General features: G+C 47.5%; 1 protein-coding gene across 1 annotated transcript; it reads right to left on the reverse strand.

The window, feature by feature from the left end:
• Positions 1 to 401: 401 nt before the first annotated feature.
• Positions 402 to 21,769, reverse strand: SFT2D2 (SFT2 domain containing 2). Its single transcript, XM_082865751.1, has 8 exons — positions 21,654 to 21,769; positions 13,364 to 13,450; positions 13,031 to 13,116; positions 9,578 to 9,659; positions 8,076 to 8,111; positions 7,930 to 7,988; positions 5,955 to 5,984; positions 402 to 3,871 (listed from the first exon to the last, which is right to left on the reverse strand). Exons 1-8 carry the CDS (start codon positions 21,714 to 21,716, stop codon positions 3,832 to 3,834), a joined length of 483 nt encoding a protein of 160 aa, XP_082721877.1. The 5' UTR covers positions 21,717 to 21,769; the 3' UTR covers positions 402 to 3,831.
• Between the last annotated feature and the right edge of the window lie 686 nt (positions 21,770 to 22,455).

Raw genomic sequence — 22,455 nt, forward strand, 5'->3', positions numbered from 1 at the left:
AGGCAAGACTGGTGTAGACGGCCCCATAGAAAAAGGACTCCACGGCCACAGGGCTGCAGCTCCATTCCCTAATTCATTCCACCAAGTCTCATCACACGTGTTCCAACACATGTCACTCTCGTGGAGCTATCAAAAGCAGAAGCAGCCAAACCGGCATCCCCACACCCCTTTTGGTTTTTTTAAGGTATGACCCACTTCTTAATTATCTTTTCTAACAGAAGTATCCAAAAGTAATTTTATTTAGAGGCATTTCATGATTGTATTTCCTGCTCCCTGAGCATGTACCGATTAGGGTGGAAGGTAGCACTCAGGTGGATAACCCACAGTCACCGTACAGGCGTGAATGCACAGGAGCTCCAAGCACTGAGACAGTGAAGCCGGTGAGAATGCTCAGCTGCGGAGAGTGGTCGGTCCTTCCCAAGGACAAGACGGCCCGTCTGTGGGAGGGAGGGAGAGCAGGAACCTCGGCCGGGTCTCAGCAGCAGTGGCCACAGGCACAGCCACGCAGAGGGGCTGGAGAGCCAGAGGTTCCCCTGAGCACATCGGGCAAAAGGGGAGACCTCTTAGACAGCGAGACAGGAGGAGATGGGAAGCAGCGAGTTAGTAAACAGACCCGCCCAGTCTCTCAGGGGTGGGGTGAAGGCAGAGAGGGCCAAGGGCACTGGAAGCCGGTTCTCCAAGTCTGGAGAGCAATGCTGCTCCCCACACAGCAGTCACAGGCAAACACGGCCAGGGAAGAGCGTGCAGGCCAGCGCTCCCACCCAGCTGTTGGAAGCACAGCCTTGCATGAACACATTCCCTGTCTACAAAAGACCTGCCTCAAGGGTTCCCTTCGTTCCAGAACGCAAGGATCTCTCCTTCACCTAGCAGTGAACGGGGTAGGATAGAAGGCAGGGGAGCAGGGAAACAGAGACCACAACCAACCACAGGACCTAAAACCCTAACTGTCCACTCGTCATCTCACCCACGAGGTTGCTTTTAACCAGCACAGTTGCTTGGTAACAGCTTTCAGCATATTTGAAATGGATTTCTTACTCCTACAGCCCGGCAGACAAAAACAAGTAGGGAAGCAACCAAAGGGTAAGGCGGCAGAAGGAAAATTTCAGTCTGGAAGATCCTGGAAGGCGGGATCACCCACAGGCTGCCGAGGTGTCCAGACTGGAGCTGTCTGAACAAACTGGCCACAGGCCTCCAGAGATAAGGCAAAGCACGAGCTTTCACGCAAGAGCTAGCGCCCTCGGCTGGTGAGATCTGGTACAGACCCCTTACCCGCTCTGAGGCTGTTCCTTCCCTAATAATGGAGACAAGCCTGCTAGCCTGGCAAAGTGATTGGGAATATTCAACAAGATAGTGCATGGCAATGCCTACAGTGCCGGACACATACTGCCAAGTAAGCTTTTTCAGATAAATTAATGGCCAGAGATAGTCACCCTATCACCTTCAATGGTCATCCATTATTTCCGGGATTAAATAATAATACCCACCTTTTCGGAGATATCATTTACCTATGCTGGGCCCCATGCTAAGCACTTGACACGTTTCTCATTGACATCCTGTGATGATCCAGCAGGAATCATTATCCCCATTATTTTTAAACAGACAAGCGATGTGAGGACGAGAGGTTAAGGAGCTTGTTCAACATGACACTAGCAGGTGACTGAACCACAACTCACACCCAGCCCTGTTTCATAGCCGACGTTCACCACCACTACATTACACAGGCCTGGTGACACCTTAACCTCATGTCTCACAAAGTCAAGTCCAGCCTCTGAAAAGGGCCCAGAGGGGTCAGCCTTTTAGGTGTATTACTCCAGGCTACTTGAAGCTCATAGTGACCAGGCTAGCCTCACATCAGCTCTAAAGAGAAGACGACTTCTGACCGCCTTCACAGAGCCCTTCTGAGATCTGAGCTGTCTCCTGGAAGCACCTCGCCTGTGAAGGAACCCCACACAAGCCAGATGGTAGCATATACTTTCCACTTCTGGCTGAAGGTAGGCTAGCGGCCTCAGCAGAAGACAGGATGCCCTCAACAGCCTAGAAAAGGACCCAGGAACATTGGCTCCACACTCTGGCCCCGTCAGGCCTGTTCATACCTCCCAGTTCAGAAGAAAAGCCTCACCGGTCTGAGGTCTTGGCCGCAGCAGGAAAATGAATTCAGCAATCAGCCAGCCACAAGCAAGGAGACAAGCAGCGGACCACTGCCTTTGGTTTGGAGATTCCCAGAGCAAGAGCCTGAGCGGACCGGCCAACCTGGGAGAAGAAGAGAAAGGCAAACCCAAACAGACTTCTCCTCCGGAGGTGACTTTGGAGGTCCTGTAATGCCAAGAACTCCAACGATCAAGATAGGGCGTTCTGATGGTCAGGCCTCAAGGAGGAGCTAAAGGGCACAAAAGGCATGGTGGAGATCCTACAGAGCCAAGAGGAAGTTTCCCAAAGGGAGACTGAGCAGGAGAAGATACAATGACGTAGAGAGCTTGCAACCAGAAAAGGCACAGGCCTGGCTGATGAAAACGGGGAAAACAGTTACAGGAGGTAACACCAGAGCCACACTGGCAAAACGCGGTGTCATGAAGGGGACAGAAGCCGGGGCACCCAGGCTTGGGGCTCAGTTCTGCCATCGACTGTGGCTCTGGGCAGATCTCGTAACTTCTCCGAGCCTTGATTTCCTTGACAGCCTAGTGGGATACAATCCCTGCTTCATCACAAGGCTCCTACAAGGACTAGACAAGATCAGGGACATGAAAGCACTTTGTCTGTGGCCAGACATCAAGCTGCAATATGGCCACCCCGCTGCCCCTGGTGTCTTCTCCCACCGTTTCCAGGACAGGCTCCACTGCAAACGCTGGGACTGTTTAAAGGTCACTGGGCAGGCGTGCCTACTTCCTGCTGCCTCCACGGCAGGGCTCTGTCTTCCCACCTACTCTCCCCTGGCCCCGTTTTAGGGGAGAATGGAAAACAAAATCATTTTAAAAGCAAACATTTATAAATAATGGGGGGAAAAAATACAGCAGAGAGCAGCAACATTTTTCACCTCCTACCAGGTCTTGTCCAAAAGGAAGCAGTAGTGTTTGCTGCTGCTGCTGCGTTGTTCTCTCTCAATCTCGTTCCAAGAGGTCAAGAGTAAAGATATGTGGCGGGGAGAAAGAAAAACCCAAGAGAAAAAAAGTGTGCACTGAATGTTAGAAAATACATTCTATGGGCAGGTGTGGAATCAGAACAGCAAAAGAGCCACGGCTCAGGTCTAAAAACAACACACATCACCAAAAAGTGCTCCTTTTCTACTTCAGTCCACGGCCAGACTCGCCACGGGCTCGTGTGCAGCTGTCAGGAGGGCAGAAGCACTTGTTCCCAGACACCGGAGTAGAAGCGTGTCCACGCTGTGTGGGGCAGGGGTGACGGATGCCACGCTGAGGAACAAGTCTACGAAGTCCCTGTAGACCCCCAAACTCTATCCCTTCCTGTTGCACCCCTGTGACTCCAACAGGGCGGCCTATTGCCAGCTGGGAATCACTGGCTCCCAAGGCTTATCTGCTGCTGCTTAACAAGGTTTTTATTTACGAGAACTCAGTGGAACACCATGCAAAGGCGCATGAGGAAGATTCCACTCCATCAGATACAGAACCCACCTCTCATATCGTGCTACAGACATTTGCGTTTGGGAACACACCGTTGCCTCCAAAAGCAACCCTCAGGTGTTCAGAATGCAAGCAGCATGTCGCTGCAAGATCAAAGGCACATGTCTGTGAGACAGAGATTTAGAAGATATTTACAACACGGTCCACGAGCTTCCATCCACCATGCCTTCCAAAGCTTTGCAAAACCGGCCGTGTGTTATGCAAGACATACAGCAAAACACTTCTTCACAGCGTTCCTAGGAAGAAAAAACACAAAGATAAATGGGAGATCATCACTCCAAAGGCTCCTGGAAGTGGTAAAGACCTTCCTTGAGATTTTCTGGGTACCCAGAGTAGCACGCTGCAGAGAAGAAAGCACCCAGACCATGGAGTCAGATCTACATGGCATCAAACCTCAGCTTCAACATCTACTACTAATATTATCCCGGGGAAGGGACTTGCCTTATTTGAGTATCAAATTCCTCATCTGTAAAAGGGCACATCCCCACTTACCCTGTAGACCAGTCTGGGAATTAGTGCACTGAACAGAGTAGGTATTTAATAAAGAATCGCTACCATGACCATCAGAGGAAAAGATAGGAAGAAAGTGGAAACTATCTAAAACCAAGAAAGTAGTCAGGACTGTGTACTTTAATGTCAACCATAATCACAGGATGCACCGGAAGCATTAAGTCAAATAGGCACTAGGGCCTTTCTCCTTTCTAAGCAGGCAGCAGAAACTTGTTAAGGGACATCTTGCAGGAGTTCCCTAGCACAGAGAGCTCTCTATAGCTACTGAGCACTTGCTACCCCGATGTATGAGCTCTATCCCAGGCACTTGCTCCTTGGAATTCAGTGTAGAGCGTGCAAGGAAAGAGTGAGGGCTCAGCAAATTACTATTCTATTCAAGCAGGCACATCCATCCCACCGCCGTATCTGGCCATGTTCTAGGGCTTCTCACCCCAGTTCTACTCCTTGTGTTCTCAGCTGCATTTGTGCCAAGGACACTGGAGTCACATGAGGGAGGGAGGGAGGGAACATGAGAGAATGTATTCGCATGAGCGGGCGCTGCATTTTGCTATCAAGATAATTCTAGGACAGCATTAATTTTTTTTTTTTTTTTTTTTTTTTTTTGGCGGTACGCGGGCCTCTCACTGTTGTGGCCTCTCCCGTTGCGGAGCACAGGCTCCGGACGCACAGGCTCAGCGGCCATGGCTCACGGGCCCAGCCGCTCCGCGGCATGTGGGATCTTCCCGGACCGGGGCGCGAACCCGTGTCCCCTGCATCGGCAGGCGGACTCTCAACCACTGTGCCACCAGGGAAGCCCTAGGACAGTATTTCTTAAGATACGCTCTGCACTGAAGTCCCAGCAGATGCTCTGCACAAGAAAGGGTTTTAGGGACAAATAAGGTCCCTTGGGGCAGCTCACAATACACATATTAAAGGACCTGGAAAGCCTACTCACAAAGCCACCCAGCTGCCTTTAACGTGGTGGGCTGGTTAACTTCTCATCTAATCAGTCACTCGCCACCGTCTTCCGATCACTGTCAGCAACAGCCTCGGAAGGCCTAAGCTTGCTCTAGCTCCTTCCCAGCTCTCGCACATGTCTCATTGCCTCAACACAGTTAAGGAAAAGCCTCTTTTTAGTTCACAGGTCATGAAAGGGAGGAATGGAAATTAAATGGTGACATGAGAACAGAGTCAGAGGCAAAGATCACCGAAAGTGCTAATTAAAGGAGGTTTGGAGGTCAGAAGCTCGGAGTGAGAAGGGGCCAACCCAAGTCAGCTATCACGAGTCCTTTCAGGCCGGGTGGGGGGGGTGGGGGGGCGGTCAAGTGAGCTGCTCAAGGTCACACGGCTAATTAGGAAACCCTGGTCCTCCAGAGTCCTGGCCCTGCCTACTTTCCCTTTATGAATTCTTTTCTGAAATGTTCCCATCAGTGGGATAGTCTAAGAAAACAAGCATGAACGTAGACCCCCTCCATCCCTCGCTCAGTGATATTAAGGTGATATTCACCGTTAGGAAAATCTCCTCAAACCTACAGCTTAAAAGAGTGATAATGAGCGTATACACACTGTCTATCACAGCAGAATGTTCCCAGCGCCAGGAATCGGTAGACCTGGGTCAATGCCCATCATTGGTTGTATTATGGGGTGGGGGGGGGGGCATTACCTTACTAATCTATAAAATAGGTGTATAACATCTGCCTATTCGTCTCCAAGGATCTTCATAAAGATAAAATGGCATGAACTCTCTGAAAGCACCCTAAACTAAAGGGCCCCATGCAAACTATCCTCATCCCCAAATGACAGGTGTTATAATCCTAAAGACGGTCTTACCTTGCGAATGGTATGTAGGAAAGGCTATACCTACAATGAAAAACAAACAGAAGATCAAGTCAAATGAAGGAAGTGGAAGATGACACAGTGGATTGGGTTTCTGAGCTGCAAGAGCACCTGCGGTGATGTATCCAGACCCCCTCCCTCCTCAGCGTGGAGGGCGTGTGCGCACACGCACACATACACGCACGTGCGCGCGGTGCCATGTGTATAACAGGGAAGGGGGTGTCCTCTGTAGCCAAAGTAGGAGGGCAGAAGGCCCGTAGGGAGACAACTCTGTCACCTCAGCCTCACGGGGTTACTGCTTTAACCAAATGAGCCAGCAGCCTTACCTACAACGGGCGGATTCCAGATAGCCAGATGACCTAGAAGCCTTATTCTAAAGGAACATCAAATAAAATGCAGATCAGCTGTCCTCTAACACGTTACAAGTTCGCAACAGAATACAACTTCTACCCCATTGGCATAAATTTTCTGCTCTGTGCCTAATAATTTTAAAAGAAGAGAAAAGAGAGCAGGAAAAGAATAAGAAAACAAAAAACGCACTACCAACTGCCCTATGGATGAAAGTATAAGCAAGCTATGATTCTTTAAGAACCCAAGCCCACAGATATCTTGGTGGTCCCAGTTAGCTCAGCCCCCTCGCCCAGAATGGAACCACAGAGGGGAGGAAGCTGGCCACGCCCCCAAAGACCAGGCCTGGGTGTCAGGCGGGCTGGAAGCCAATCAACTCTAAGAAGGCACATATAGTTGGAACACATCAGGGTTGGAATAGGGCCGTCTGACTGTGCACATATGAACGCTGAACCTTTAAAAAATGACGTCAGAATCAGTCTATATGCAAAGAAAGGCATGTGTACGTAGGGATTCATTTCTGCCCCGAGAAGAAAACCAAAATATAAACATAAGCCATCACACCAGGCCCTTTCGGTACCCACTACCACACTGTATGTGTCACATTAAAATCAGGCCATCATTCTTCTCCGTAGCTGACACTCACCACGTACAAAAGCTGACTTACTTGGAATAAATTCCGAAGGGCATTTTGAAAGTACATATATTCAAAAGTCGAAAATTACTAAAAGGAAGGATGGGTGTTAAGCTTGCAGTTTCAAGATGCATTTCTATCAAATAAGACAACCTTTGATCCTTGGAAGCTTTAAAACGTTCACAGTCTTCCTTTCTTCACATTAGAGCCAACATTTTTTCCCAAAGTAGATCAAGTCACATTTTTATGAAACTGTTCTGGCAGATATCATCCCTTGATAAACCGTGAACATATTATAGAAACGTCTCAGAAGTTATTGATTCCATAAGTGCCACCACCCCCGTACTTTGACGTTGGACAGGTTTGAAATGGCCATGAAGCTACAGCCCCATCCATGGTTCTGAATGATAATGTCTCCAGTGGTCCTCTCACTATGCTTGGCCCCTAGGGCACAACTCCCTGGTTTTGCTACGGGGCACAGCCACACGGTTTTCCATTGCGTCAGTCACTGCTACTCATCTGCCGCTGACAATTCACTCTTTGTCCTTCTGTTAAACGATTCATCCCACCACAAATGTAACACTCACAATTTTCCTCACCAGTTTCCTTTTTCTTTAATGCCTGTTTAACTCACAAGCCTCTTTTTACCAGCCCCTACACAACCTCATTGTCCTTGCCCTTACCAGACGTGAGTGGTTGAATAACGTTTGTAACATCTCAAAATCAACCCTGAGCCCAGCAAAAATGCCACAGTGGGCAAAGAGCCTCCCAAGACCACTCAAGGCCACTAACGCCACCTACTGGCGGTGGGCTGAGTCGACAGGCTTTGGTGCTCTGCGGTGTGATTTGACTGCATCATTAAGGATTCTTAAGTCGAAAAGCTTCTGTTTTCCCAATCCTCCTACCCACACCACGTGGGATTTTATCTCCTTCAGCTGCGTTAGTCAGAGATCGATGTGGGAAGGGACTGTAGAAAAGGTTACTTACCACGTCAGGGCCAGAGACTGCAAAATGCAGAAGATGAGAGCAAGCCCCCTGTTGTGCCACTGGAAGAAAAATGATACGGTTACAGGTACGTGTGTGACAAGAGGCACACACCAAGAAGGTTAAGGAAAATTAAAATACACACTTACCCAAAAGGCAGAACACAGGGTAAGCGTAATGCACAACTAGAGAGAGAAAGGAAACTTTATTTAATTAATACAATGACAATGATAAAGGGAGGGGAAGAAACTGTAAAGGCAGCATTCTTGACAAACTTACAACAACACATCAAACTGCAGTAATCAGATTCTGTGGTTATCACAGCAACCAAACGCATCCTTCATTTCAAAGCACTGAAGCTACGCGAGCACCCGTCTTCGGCAGAGGAGTTCAAATCCCAGTGAAATGAAACTGGCCAATAAGGATTCATGTAGATTAAAAAGAGAAGGATCCTCTTCTACTTTCAAATTTTCCCAAAATCTCTGCCCAGCAAACACAAGCACATTTCTGGTCCACCCATCCATCCATCCTTCCATTCCAACATATACTAAAGTAGGTAAAACACACACCTCTTTAACTCCTGCCAAACACTAGTGTCTGGAGGGGAAAGGGCATGTGAGGACAAAGGTTAACACTAGATGTCAATCTCACAGCCAGAGAGTCAATTATTTGTTTACACGTCACCTAACACTGTCCCTGAGTCCTTTCTTAGTAAGTTCTTTTTGCAAGAGACTTATCCAGGCCATCTACATCCAGGGATGGCCAAAAACAATGAGTGGTCCAGCTGTCAGTCATGCCTGTCCTCTCCATCCTGCTGTATCAGTAACCACTCAATAAATATGACCGAAATAATTTTTTGGTGTCCAGCATGGTGCCCAATGCTCTGAAAGGACACAAAACAGGAGCAAGTGTGGCCACGGCCTTAGAGAACTTACCCACCTGAAAAAATGAGATGTACACAAATGAAACTACAAAGTATGTTCCTCAAGGTCTGGACATTGCAATACTGATAACTGTAACAGCAGTCCAGAGGATGTGGTCTGGAATGATGGGATGGTCCCATGGAAGGAAAGGGCCCAAGGAAGGGAGAGGCATTCTGGGTTAATGGGACAGGAAGATAGGACAAGACTGAAGACACTGTGGTGAGAGCAGGGAATGGGGGTGCTGGGCCATGAGGAAACCACACCTGCTTCAGGAAAACTGACAAAAACAAACAGGATCCCAAAGTCAGAATGACAAGGGGAAAAACAGCCCATGCTAGGAGACTGGACACCTACTTGAGAGAATGAACCCTGTGTTCCCCAGTTATTCCCTCTAAGCTTTCCTTGTATGTGGCATCACCCACCACCAGGAGGGTGTCAGAGCCCTCTTATTACCACATGAGTTTGCCAAATTTAAGAAGCAACACCTTCTGGAGGGGCTTTATAGAAATGGCAGTACCTTAACACCAACTGAAACACAAGTCGGGGGAAGAGAGGAAAAATTATTAGATAAAGAATGCTCCCTTCTGCCACAGTGGTTACAGGCATCAGATAGTAAGTCAAGATGAAAGGGAAAAGGATAGAAGTCTTTAGGTTTAAGAGGAAAAAAATTGCAAACAGCAGAAACAAACACTCCTACTTTAGACATCCAGGGAGCAGGCAGCCCTTACCAGCACCATGATGGTTGCAATCAAACGCGTAGGCTCTATCATTCGCTTCAGCTGTTTCATTGGTCCCATGAGGAAGACAGTGCTAAGAGGCAAACACACACAAGCCGTTCAGACCGGAACAGAACCACACGAGGTAAACCAAGGTGCCTCCCCATCACCTCCCCCAGCTCACCTGCGGCAATAATAGCAGTAATAGTAGATGACCCTTGAAAAGCTCCGACTGAGCTAGGCACTGTGCCTCAGGGCCTTTTGTGCCTTATTCTTATTTAGTCCATTAACAATTCATGAAGTTGATTATAGGAACAGTCATCATACTTATTTTGCAGACAAAGAAGCTTAAGTCCAGAAAGGACCTGTTACTTATCTAAGGCCACCCAACTAGAATACGGTAGAGTGAGGATGTAGGTGCACGTAGGTCTGACTCCAGAGCCACGTCCATAACCACTAGGTTAGAGGACCCCTCCCTTCCAGGTGCTGCCTTGCCTCCTTCACAACCTACCCACGGAAACAAACAAACCAAAGTGACTCCGGTAATCTAAAAAAGAAAAACCGCATCTTACAGGCTTAGGTAGTTTATGTTAAAAGGCAGGGCATTTCATTTTCTTTTGTAATCTCCAGAGGACAGTTCTAATGTTGATAGGAATATCATCTGTGATGCGTGGAACACTTGCTAAGTGTTAGATATCGCGTACATGATCTCATTTCATCCCCTCAACAACTCTGTGAGTTCGGTATTATTACACTTATTTTAGAGCTGAGAAAATAAAAGCTCAGAAAGGTTAATTTACTTATCCAAGATCACACAGCTAAGCCCATAAAAGAGCTGGCATTCCAACCCACATCTGTTGGATTCCCAAACTCCAAAAGACAGCCCCAGCATGCCTTCTGTAGGGATGGAACTTGATAGGTGGCCAGTGAGAAAGAGTAAACACAAACGAAGCAGACACTCACGCCTAACACGGCAAGTGCCAGGGCCCGGTATAGGTCATGCTTCCCGACTCCTGACAGAAACGCCCCATGTGGCATCACCCCAGGCGTAGCTGGTTTACAGCCAGCATTTAATACAAGCCAACCAGCAGATGACATTAGCTACTGAGTGTTCTAAAAACAAAACTTTGTTAAATAAGTCTACCTCTCTTTGAAGTGTCATTAAGCTTCCATTTGAACTCAAAGCTGCACTCCCAGGTCAAGTGTTTGCGCTGAGTGCACTCTTGAGCCTACGTTGAACAAGAAGCGATAGCCAAGGGTGGCCTTAAAAATTACATGCAGCATATATACAAAAATATAAAAGATTACAGGCAGAGCCACAAACTCCTAGACACACCCAGTAATAACAATTCGCTCCCTTTCTTATCTCCCTGGGCAATGCTTCGAAAAGTTGGTCCCATTAGGATTTGCTAAATAGTTCTTTTGGACTAACCAACACACCCATATATTTATGCTCAGTCTAGACTATACATTATAACCTATGCTGTCTGCCCAAAGCAAAACCCCCGAAAAGTTAGTATTTGAGAGAGCTTTGGAGGCAAGATTAGACATCTCCAAGGGCCAGCATTATACTATCATAAGAATTAATAAATTTAGAGATTATCATACTAAGTGAAGTAAGTCAGACAAAGAAAGACAAATATCATATGATATCACTCGTATGTGGAATCAAAAGAAAAAAATGATACAGATGAACTTAAAAAACAGAAACAGACTCACAGACTTTGAAAACAAACTTATGGTTAACAAAGGGGAAACATGGTGGGGAGAGAGAAATTAGGAGTTCGGGATTAACGTATACATACCACTATATGTAAAATAGATAATCAACAAGGACCTCCTGCATAGCACAGGGAACTCTACTCAATATTCTGCAATAACGTATATGGGAAAAGTGTCTGAAAAAGAATAGGTATATGTATATGTATAACTGAATCACTTAGCTGTACAGCTAAAACTAACGTAACACTGTAAACGAACTATACTCCAATATAAAATAAAAATTAAATTTAAAAAAAACAACTTGAAAAAAAACAGAATTAATAAATTAAGTTTAAGCATGGCCAGTGCATTGCACTTAATCATTTGGTTAACATTTCCAGGCAGAAAAAGACCTAGGTTTGGGGACAATTAGGGACAAGTAAGACAGAAGTGCAGCCCTTGTCAAGTGGTAGACTTGTAACAAGTCAGTGTAATAAAATGCTATCTGTGTTGTCACATAAATATATGTGGGATAGACAGAGCCCATATAAAGGAGGTCATTGATTCTGGAGGGGAAAAGGGAATTAAGAGAAGTCTCATGGAAGAGGTGACTTCTGAGTCAGGTCTTGACAAATCAGCAAGTACCCATCAAGGGGGGGCGCAGACGGGGCAGCATCCCAGGCACAGAAAACAGCCCAAGCAAAGCACGAAGACGTTTGGAGAAATGCAAGTTCAGCCTGGCTGAAGAGAACGACTCGAAGAGTCTGTCCTGTATGCATGCTGAGGGTTTTGGACTTCACCCGTTGAGAGGGAATGGGAAGCCACTAAGGGGGCTAAGCAAGGCTCTAAATGAATGGCTCCACAGCTCTGTGGAAAATGGCCTGGCGAGGGTCCGTAAAAGAGGCAGAGAAGCCCACCAAGGAACTCCTGCAGTGAGCAGTGATAGAGGCCAGAGCTAAAAGCAGCTCAGATATCACCTTCTACGGGAAGCCCTCCGGTCTCCCCATGTCACGTCAGATCAGCTCACTTGCCCTTCCCTGAGCATTGCTCTCCCCATACCCTATTATATTATCAGTTTATATGTCTGTCTGCCTGGCCAACCAGTGAGCTCCATCACAGCAGGAACCAAACCCCGCTCGTCCTTGAAGCCTCAGAGCCCAGCACTGGGTGTGAGCATGTGAGTCAATCAGCAAGGGGCAGCAGCAGTAAGACTAGAGCAATGGAGAGGGCAGTGTTGTAAACTTTGAAGAAATCATTCAACTCTTCCGTGCCATATAAAATCACAATGGTAGTACAGTTCCTGCCTTCTCCAGTGGTACTTCAAGGATGAACTAAGATATAAAAATATGTTGAAGTTAAAAAAGAAAAAAATATATATATATGTTGAAGTGATAGGGTATGAAAGTAATGTTTTGGGGTTTTTTTGTTGGTTTTTTGCGGTACACGGGCCTCTCACTGTTGTGGCCTCTCCCGTTGCAGAGCACAGGCTCCGGACACGCAGGCTCAGCTGCCATGGCTCACGGGCCCAGCCGCTCCGCGGCACATGGGATCTTCCCGGACCGGGGCACGAACCCGTGTCCCCTGCATTGGCAGGCGGACTCAACCACTGCACCACCAGGGAAGCCCAAAAGTGATGTATTTTAACTACTTCTTTTCTCTCCAAATCCTTAAAACTATGGAAGCATCCTCTTTCACCTCCCTCCAAACACAACGCACTAATAATTGGCTAATTATTGGCTAAGGTTAGATTTAAAAAACTGTTACCTCCCAAGAGATGCGATGTTACCAAAGGTGTAAAACACTGCGAAGAGGTATAGTCCCTTCCTGGGCACCCAGAGCAGAAGAGTTCCCTGAAAGATAAGGCACAGAGTATCCGCACGTGAGGAACACCCCACCACAGCCACCGAACCAGGAGTGCACAGAGGAACCTTTTCCCCTCCGCGCTCCCCTTACCTCCCTCACCACTTCCCTTTCCTCCCCCTCCTCTTATCCATGCATTTCAGTGACGAGCAGAAGAGAAAAGGAGGTAGATGAAAGTGGAAAGATAGAGGGAAGGAACGCAGGGGGAAAAGATGGCGGAGGGGTGGGCGGTCTTACCAGCAGTGAGCAGAGAATTCCTGCAGCAAAACAGGCAATGAAGCCTTTTATTCTGGTGCCCGAGCTTAATGAAGCTGCCTCCACAACCTGAAATATTTAAAAAACTAATTACATACATGTATATGCATATGTAATCACCAAAAACAAAGGACACATACTTAAATTTAGAATTTGTACAGAGAAAGGCAGCAACACAGAATCCTAGCTGTGCATAGCTACAGGAGCCCTCATGATCACTGAATCCGGCCATGAATCTCTTCTCCAGCAGCTGATTAGAGGCTACCGATCCTCTGGTTGGACATCTCCAGAGGTGGAAACTCTGTCTCAAGCACAATGCACTTCACAAACAGTGAAGTGGATTGAAGAGATGGGCTGGTGGGACCCGAGCTGTGTCCCACAGCTGTGCTGTGTCTCATCCAGGAGCCCAAAGTTCACGAACCGGTTCGAATTGCCTATGACAGGCCTCGGGGTCGTCCCGTGTCCAAGAAGAAGAAACGCCAGGACTTTGATTTCGCCCAGCAGAAACTGACCGACAAGAACCTGGGGGTCCAGATGCTACAGAAGATGGGCTGGAAGGAGGGCCACGGCCTGGGCTCCTGTGGGAAGGGCATCAGGGAGCCCGTCAGCGTGGGAACTGCCTCGGAAGGGGAGGGGTTGGGTGCCGACAGGCAGGAGCACAAAGAAGACACGTTTGACGTGTTCCGTCAGAGGATGATGCAGATGTACAGACACAAACGGGCCAACAAATAGTTCCAGGGTCTCTTCCATGAGGACGACAGGCATCCGGAAAGCGCTAACTCACCACTTTGGGTGCCTACTGTCTCTGCCTTGTTTCCATCACTGGAAATCATATAGAGAAATTTAGCATTTTTGGTCCTTGGTAAAACCTGTGGCACAAACGGAAGTCCCTTAACTTTATCTTGACAATGTATAGGTATTATCTACTTTCCTACTCCATAATGAACTGCAAAATCGTCCATGGAAATTTAAAGATAACTTCTGGTTTCTTACTCCGTAGGGAATTATAAAATTATCCAACAGATGCTATTGAGTTCGAAAGAGGAGTTAAAGAAAACTGTGGAAAAATAGTGAATGGAATGATCACTGGGTTCTTTCTTTTGAGTGCACTGTTCTTTATATTACAAAATTTTTAAAGTTTTATTGCTTTAAAGATATGTGCCTTTGTAATAGATTTAGATCTTAGAAAAATTATATTTGAAAAACACATGCATTCCATTTTTCCTAAAGAGTGTTTATTATAAAAAAATCTATCTAGTGCTGTACTGTGTCATGTATGCTATATGTACTTTCTCTTGTTTTTACCACAAAATGATTTGACCATGTTTATGACGAAATCACGGTACTTAGAATAAGATACCGTTAAACCACAAGTCAAATTATGCCAAGGTTGACCTCAGAGACTGTTCCAGAATATTATCCTATGCATAAATGCTCCACCATGTTCTGTTTATTATAAGTAAAATCATCTTCAAATATCTTTGACATTAAGTAAGGACAAACATATTAGTATGGGATATTATGTAGCATGAGACAGTTATATTTCAATTTAGATGATTCAAATTCCATGAGAAGAATGGTCACTTATTACTGTTTTAATAATAGTAAAATATCTTTTTTTTTTTTTTTTCCGGTACGCGGGCCTCTCACTGCTGTGGCCTCTCCCGCTGCGGAGCACAGGCTCCGGACGCACAGGCTCAGCGGCCATGGCTCACGGGCCCCGCCACTCCGCGGCATGTGGGATCTTCCTCGACCAGGGCACGAACCCACGTCCCCTGCATCGGCAGGCGGACTCCCAACCACCGCGCCACCAGGGAAGCCCAGTAAAATATCTTTTGATAACATTTCCACTGTCTCTGATGTGGAAAGATATTAGGTGTGTGAGTACAAATATGGCCATTTTCTCTTGGTCATTTATTAAATTATGTATACTATTTGTTGTTATATATGAAGTAGATATTCAAATACAGAAGCAGAATTAAAGGATCCAGGCCAACATAAAGAGCTGACAGAAACCATACATGTGAAAGAAAATACAGAAACCTGGAAACGCTGAAATCTAAAAAGGACCCATATTTAAGAAATTTTTGGCTACGCATATGTCAAAGACTGTTACGTCCAATTTTCTGCTGGTTTCACAGCTATTTAGAAGTGTATCGTTTACTGTCCTTAGAATAAGATGTACTTTATTATAATCACCACTCCCCTTTAATTAATTTAATTAGTCTTACATTGTAAATGAGCTTGTTTCCTCAAATTTTAGGTAGATACAATTACTCAGTCTTTGAGTATAGCATGATTGTTTTTTAAAAACTGTAGTTGATTTACAATGTTGTGTTAGTTTCAGTTGTACAGCAAAGTGATTCAGTTATACATGTACGTATTCTTTTTCAGATTCTTTTCCATTATAGGTTGTTATAAGATATTCACTATAGTTCCCTATCCTATACAGTAAGTCCTTGTTGTTTATCTATTTTATATATAGTAGTGTGTATCTGTTAATCCCAAACTCCTAATTTTATCCCTTCCTTCTCCCCCTTTCCCCTTTGGTAACCATAAATTTGTTTTCTATGTCTGAGTCTGTTTCTGTTTTGTAAATAAGTTCATTTGTATCACTTTTATAGATTCCACATATAAGTGATATCATATATTTGTCTTTGATTACTTCATATGATAATCTCCACATCCATCCATATTGCTGCAAATGGCATTATTTCATTCACTTTTATGGCTAATATTCCATTATATATAATTAATATGTATATTAATATATATATTCCATATAAAATGGAATATATGTGTGTGTGTGTATATATATATATATATATATATATATATATACACACACACACACATACACCACATCTTCTTTATCCATTCCTCTGTCAATGGACACTTAGGTTACTTCCATATTTTGGCTATTGTAAATAGTGCTGCTATGAACATTGGGGTACATGTACCTTTTCAAACTACAGTTTTCATCTTTTCTGGATACATGCCCAGGAGTGGGATTGCTGGATCATAGGATAACTGTATTTTTACTCTTAAAGGAACCCCCATACTGTTCTCCATAGTGGCTGCACCAATTTACACTCCCATCAACAGTGTAGGAAGGTTCCCTTTTCTCCATACCCTCTCCAATGTTTACTGTTTGTAGACTTTTTGATGATGGCCATTCACGCTCTAGGCACGTAGACTTCAGTAGTTGCAGCATGTGGGCTCAGCAGTTGCAGCACACAGGGCCTAGAGCACACGGGCTTCAGTAGTTGTGGCATACAGGCTCAGTAGTTGTGGCCTGCGGGCTCTAGAGCGCAGGCTCAGTAGTTGTGGCGCATGGGCTTAGTTGCTCTGCGGCATGTGGGATCTTCCTGGAGCAGGGCTCGAACCCATGTCCCCATGGACACGGCACCCCACATCTGCAAGACAGCAGACCCTAGAGCAGCCTCAGCCTTTACGGCAGCCTAGGCAGGATGAGGACCACAACTGGAAAGCTGTGAGCTCCCCCAGGCAGGGCCCAGGGAAAGGGGAAAAGACAGGCGTGGCACTCACGCAGTTGGATCCAAGGGGCACCGTCTCCTAAGTCAACCGGCCAAGCTTCAGGACTCACTGCTCCTGCTGGCCTTTCTGGGACCCGGGAGGGCTCAGGCTCTCATCCTAACCAGGACTCTCAGCAGAGTCTATTCACTCTTGGTGCAGAAGTTGTTCAAGGTGCCGGCATTGGCCAAGTCACCCACACGTGAGACGGATCCTAGTTAAGTACTGACTGCCCTACTCATCCCTCTGTCACCACGATTAATCCTTCCCAAGAGCAAAGTTCAGAGGAGGCCGAGATGTCCAGAAAAGCCCCACTAAAACAAGGGAGCCTGTGAGTAACTCCCGAGGATTTTTTCCCCATGTCAAAGATGACAGCCAAGTGTCTGCACCAGAGACCTTCCTAGTCTCTCAACCTCATGCAGTGGCCACAGCTGCTCCAAGTTGCACAGGCAGCTGCCAGGGAGACCAAAGGCCTTTCCTCCTGCCCAGCCAAGGCAGGGCAGCCAGGCCCCCTGCATATTCATTCACCCAGGGCTCACCTCAAGTGGCCAGCACAGTCCCCATCTGGCAATGTGGTGACCACACGTGCCCCCAGCTGATGGAGGAAGGCAGTGGTGGCAGAGGTTCCCAGGGTCACTAAACCGGCAACTCCCTCAGCCTTGACTGCTCCCAGCTCAGGGGCCTATTCTCAACCCTGTCTCTAAACTTCCTGTCAAACTAGAAGCTGGAAGACCAGAGGCTTCCTCAGGCGTGGCAGGCTTCACTACAGCATGGCTTCCTCCCCACTCATGAGACAGGTTTTCAGGGCAGGTGATCTGCCCCATATGTTCACACATATTGAAAGTGGGGCTCATCACACACACACAGCACTTGCAGAAACATATGGCAACATATGACCCTACACAGAATGGCACGCTCAGGATGGTGACACTCCGGGGGAGTAGGGTGTTAGGAGCTGACAGAGGGGCCACCTGGTCCCACGTTAGGAACCTCTCCCCCAAAATGAGCCCTGTGATGCTCTGTTACCAGTCTTCACTGGCACCCCAGACACTCGGGTTAGACCCCTTCTGACTCACCTGTTCAACCTCCCACAAGGACAGGAGAAAATCGAAAGCCACCACTCTTCCTACTCATGCAAGCACAGAAGAACTTACCTTGCCAAGGTGGAAAACTGAACAGAGCTACGTGGAAGAAGAAAATTGTGGTAGTGGGATTGGACTGGATTCAATCCAATGCTTGCCTGAGCATTACTTAGCATCAACAGAGACATTTTAAAAGATTCACCCGTTTGTTTGATTGTTTGTTTTTTGCGGTACGCGGGCCTCTCACTGTTGTGGCCTCTCCCGCTGCGGAGCACAGGCTCCGGACGCGCAGGCTCAGCGGCCACGGCTCACGGGCCCAGCCGCTCAGCGGCATGTGGGATCCTCCCGGACCGGAGCACGAACCCGTGTCCCCTGCATCAGCAGGCGGACCTTCAACCACCGCACCACCAGGGAAGCCCTCACCCATTTTTTTACAGGATAAGCCACAAGGTTAAGTATCAATTTGACACGGCCTTGGTATTTAGAGCACAAAATAGTCTCAACAGGACAGTGAGATGCCAGCTCTTGTAAAAATTAAAATCACTCGTGATAGGAAGCAGTTCCGGTTTCTGCTTTAAAAAGGAAAGTAACATGCTGGTTCTACATGCCTCTCAAGCTGACTCCCATCCAAATGTCACCCTATTTGCCAAAATGAGGGAGGGGGCGATAACTTTTCATCTACGTGGTTGCAAGTTCTCTCACTAAGCATGCTTAGTCACAGGCCAGAGGAAGATGTTGCTCCACTTCCAGCCGGATCCAGTGAAAGCTAAACACTTCTTTGTGCCAATTTGTGAAAATCAACTCCATTGATGTAAAATAACTCCTTAAATTCATGGTTTCTGGAAACTGTGCTAGCGCACTTTTGGGAAATTAGAGTAGCTGGAATAGCACCTGGATAGAATCTGTAGGCAAAGAGCTCACAGGCTGTCTGACGGGCAGTTATGCACAAGGGTCCCTTTGACTCTGGGATGTGGAGAGAAGAGGGGCTCTTGCCAAAAGAAGAAAAGCTGAGAACTGTTCGGGGAAACAGGGTTGGTAACAGGCAGAAGGTGAGAAAGGAACACTGCCTCATTCCTGTGCTTTCAAACCAGGTACAATTCAGACCCTCCGTGTCCCTGCAATCTGTAGAGAAAACATAAAGCCCGTAGTTTCAGAAAGAAGCCCATAGAAACTGAATTGAAGATTGAAGGTGGATTTATGAAGACAAGGTATCAATCACAAAACTCATCAAGAGGCCATCTGTGACTAGACATCACCAGGCAAGTTTTATAATTCCCCAATTTCACATGTAGGAGAAACAGAACTAGTCATATTTTTATTTTTTGCATTAAAAGAATAACAATTTTTTAACGTCTTTATTGGAATATAATTGCCTTACAGTGTTGTGTTCGTTTCTGCTATATAACAAAGTGAATCAGCTACATGCATACGTGTAACCCCATATCCCCTCCCTCCTGTGTCTCCCTCCCACCCTCCCTATCCCACCCCTCTAGGTGGTTGCAAAGCACCCAGCTGACCTCCCTGTGCTATGCAGCTGCTTCCCACTAGCTAACAGGATAACAGTTTTTTAAAGCACTCACTTCTGGTGACGTCTGACTGTTTTTATAACTGAATGTGAAGAGACTTTAAGGCCACCAAGTCCAATATCCCCCACAAAACAGAAATTTCACCAGCATCCTCCAGCCTTGCCAGCCTCAAAACCATGGGAAATGTGAGACAGTCAAGTCAGTACCAACATTTTCAAGGAGGCCCTGCCCTAATAAGTAAAAACTGAGCCAAAAACAACCCTGAGAGTGAATTCAGCTGGACACAAAATGCTTCCTGGTTAGTTGCGGACTCAGGAAGTGCCACACAATGATGTAAACAGGAATCTCACACTCAGAGAGAGGAAAGTGACAGCAGTGTTTTAGAACCAGACAGAAGCACCTAGTCTCTCTAAAATAGATTCTACATGCCTGAGCTTACAACTCTTTAAAGCCCTTCATTGTGTCCAACACAGGCATTCACTATTTTAGGTAAAAACTAACTCAGCATTTTATGTTTTCAATCTGCACTACATCATTCGCTCCTGAGTGTCTGTCCACTTCATGATGATTTTCTAAATCAAAGTATCTGCATCATCCCCGCTCTCCCCACAAGAGTCCACAGGAAGAGAAAGCAATGACCTCTTGAACCCCAGCTGCTCTAAAACCTTATTGACAGTCCGTGCAACATATAGCTTTAGATAAGCATGACTGTCAACCACATAAGTTTTCTTAGGCCCAGTCTGAGGTTTGGCTTGTGAGTTCATACAAGAAGCCAGATATCAAAAAACGAGGAACTCATGAAATTATTAGCAAGCCTTGACCAATTCATAAAGGCAACAGATTTAAAAGAAGCCACAGGCTGTTTGGAAATGTCAAAAAAAAGTTAAACTCCAATTTCTAAAACACTCAATGTCTGTAGTGTTGCTTCTTCAAGGTGAAGATTCAGAGAGCAACTTTTAGAGTTCCCGAGATTTCATGGTGGGCGTGGAGGTATCAGGGTCACACAAAGGTCAGAATAACATCAACAACCACAAAGGCGAGTGAAAACAGCATGCTGAGATAGCCACTTGAGACACTGATGACAATCAGAGGAAAAATTTAGGCTTCAACTTGAAAGAAGCCATATTATCTTGTGCAAGAGCTTCATTTTACAGATGAGGAAACTGAGGCCCACGGAATATGCCAAAAAATAAAGAGAAATCTTATTTTATCATTCACGGAGAAAAAAAAAATAACGAAACTCTAAGCACTAGAAATAGGAAATAAACATCCTGTGTGGCTCTAGAAGATAGGGCATTAATGCCCAAGTTTCAGCTCGACCAAACCTTTCTAAAAAAACAAACAAGTGTGCAGGCGGCCTCATGAGGTCCTAGGCGTCTACGGAGTCTACGTGAAGTGTGTGCACAGAGAAACAAGATGTGGTCCCAGCCGTCCAGGAGTTCACGGTTTTCCTGGGGGTAGTTTACAGCAACAGTGCGCACAAGGTCGGGTGCGAGTGTCACACCCCACAGCCTAAACTGGGCAGGAACGCAGCCGGGAGCACCTGGGCGCGGCCACCAGCCCCGCCTCGCGGTGGGCAGCGAGGAGGGGCGGTCACCCAGGCCCCCGGCGCAGGCGATCTACCCTAGAGGCCCCAGCCTAGCTCGGCCCTAAAGCCCTTTCCCTGGCCTGCAGGGATGGGGCCGCCGAACGGGAATATCCGCCCTCCCCTTCGCAGATGTTTCTAGGTTTTGCTCCAGCTCGGCCCTCCCTTTGTGGGGGGATGGGACGCGGAAGGCTGAAGGGTGCAGGACAAAAAAGTAAACAGGTGCCGACTGTCCTGTGCAGAGTGTCTGGGCCCTGGTACCTGAGGTGGGGAGTGGGGGGAGCGCGGGGGTCCGGAGCTCTGGAGAGGAGGGGGAAGGAGCAGGGGCAGAGCTGCTTTCCACGAAATCCTGGAAGTCCTGCTTGCCTTTCCTACCAGCCAGCAACAGGCGCCGGCGGAGCTGGGGGCGGGGCTCCGGTGTCACCCGGACCCCCGAGCCCCGGCGCGCTCCCAGGCCCCCCGCCGACCCTCCACCGAGGCGGGGGCGCAGCAGCCTCGGGGCGGAGAGGGCGCGGCCAGGCGGCTGGGCGCCGCGGCGCACTCACCTCTGACAGGCCGCCCCGGTCCTCGGTGTCCTGCCCGCTCAGCACCTTCTTCAGCTTGTCCATGGCGGGCCCGGTCCACCCCGGTTCCAGCCCCCGGCCGGCCGCCTGTTGCTCTGGCTGAGTCGCGGGCTCTTCCGAGTGCTCGGCCCCCGCCGCAGCCAACCACGGCGCGCCCCGCCCAGGTACCTGCCCACCTGGCGGCTGCCTGCGCAGGCGCCCGGCGATCCCGCACCCGCCTCTAGCCTGCGCCTAGCCCGCGTTTAAGGGCTGGTTTTGGTCCGGGAAGGAGGGGCGGGCAGGAAGAGGTGGGTTTAAGGTCGACCGAGCGTGGCTAAACCTCAATTCTGCGTCCAGCGCAGCGTTCCACGCCCTAGCCGGCTCCCCTCCCTCCCGGGGCCCTCGTAGGTTCAGTCGACAAACGCGGAGTCCCTAGCACATGCGAGGCACTGCAGAAACAAAGACGGTGAAGCCTGGACCCCCCTCTCCCCGTATCCTACACTCCCTCTGGTGTGGTTGCAGACTTGTAAACAAATGCTGTGGGGAATCCGCGTTCTGATTGTAGTTATACTGGAAACAACTGTTTAAAAATCACTTGAGGCCAACTGGAGCAAATTCAATCTATAACAAGCTTTGTGGAAACGTTAACAAGAAAAACACTACTGTAGTTCCAACTGAAAATGCATCGAGAGGAATGATTTAGGCAAAAACTTGAGAAACGGGTAGAACTTGGGTGAGGGAGTGGGGAAAGGTATACCAGATCGTTTTGTGTTTCTTGGATGGTTTGTTTTACTGACCTCAAACT

The sequence above is a fragment of the Leucopleurus acutus genome (assembly GCF_964270905.1).
Source record: "Leucopleurus acutus genome assembly, chromosome: 2".
Lineage (NCBI taxonomy): Eukaryota > Metazoa > Chordata > Mammalia > Artiodactyla > Delphinidae > Leucopleurus > Leucopleurus acutus.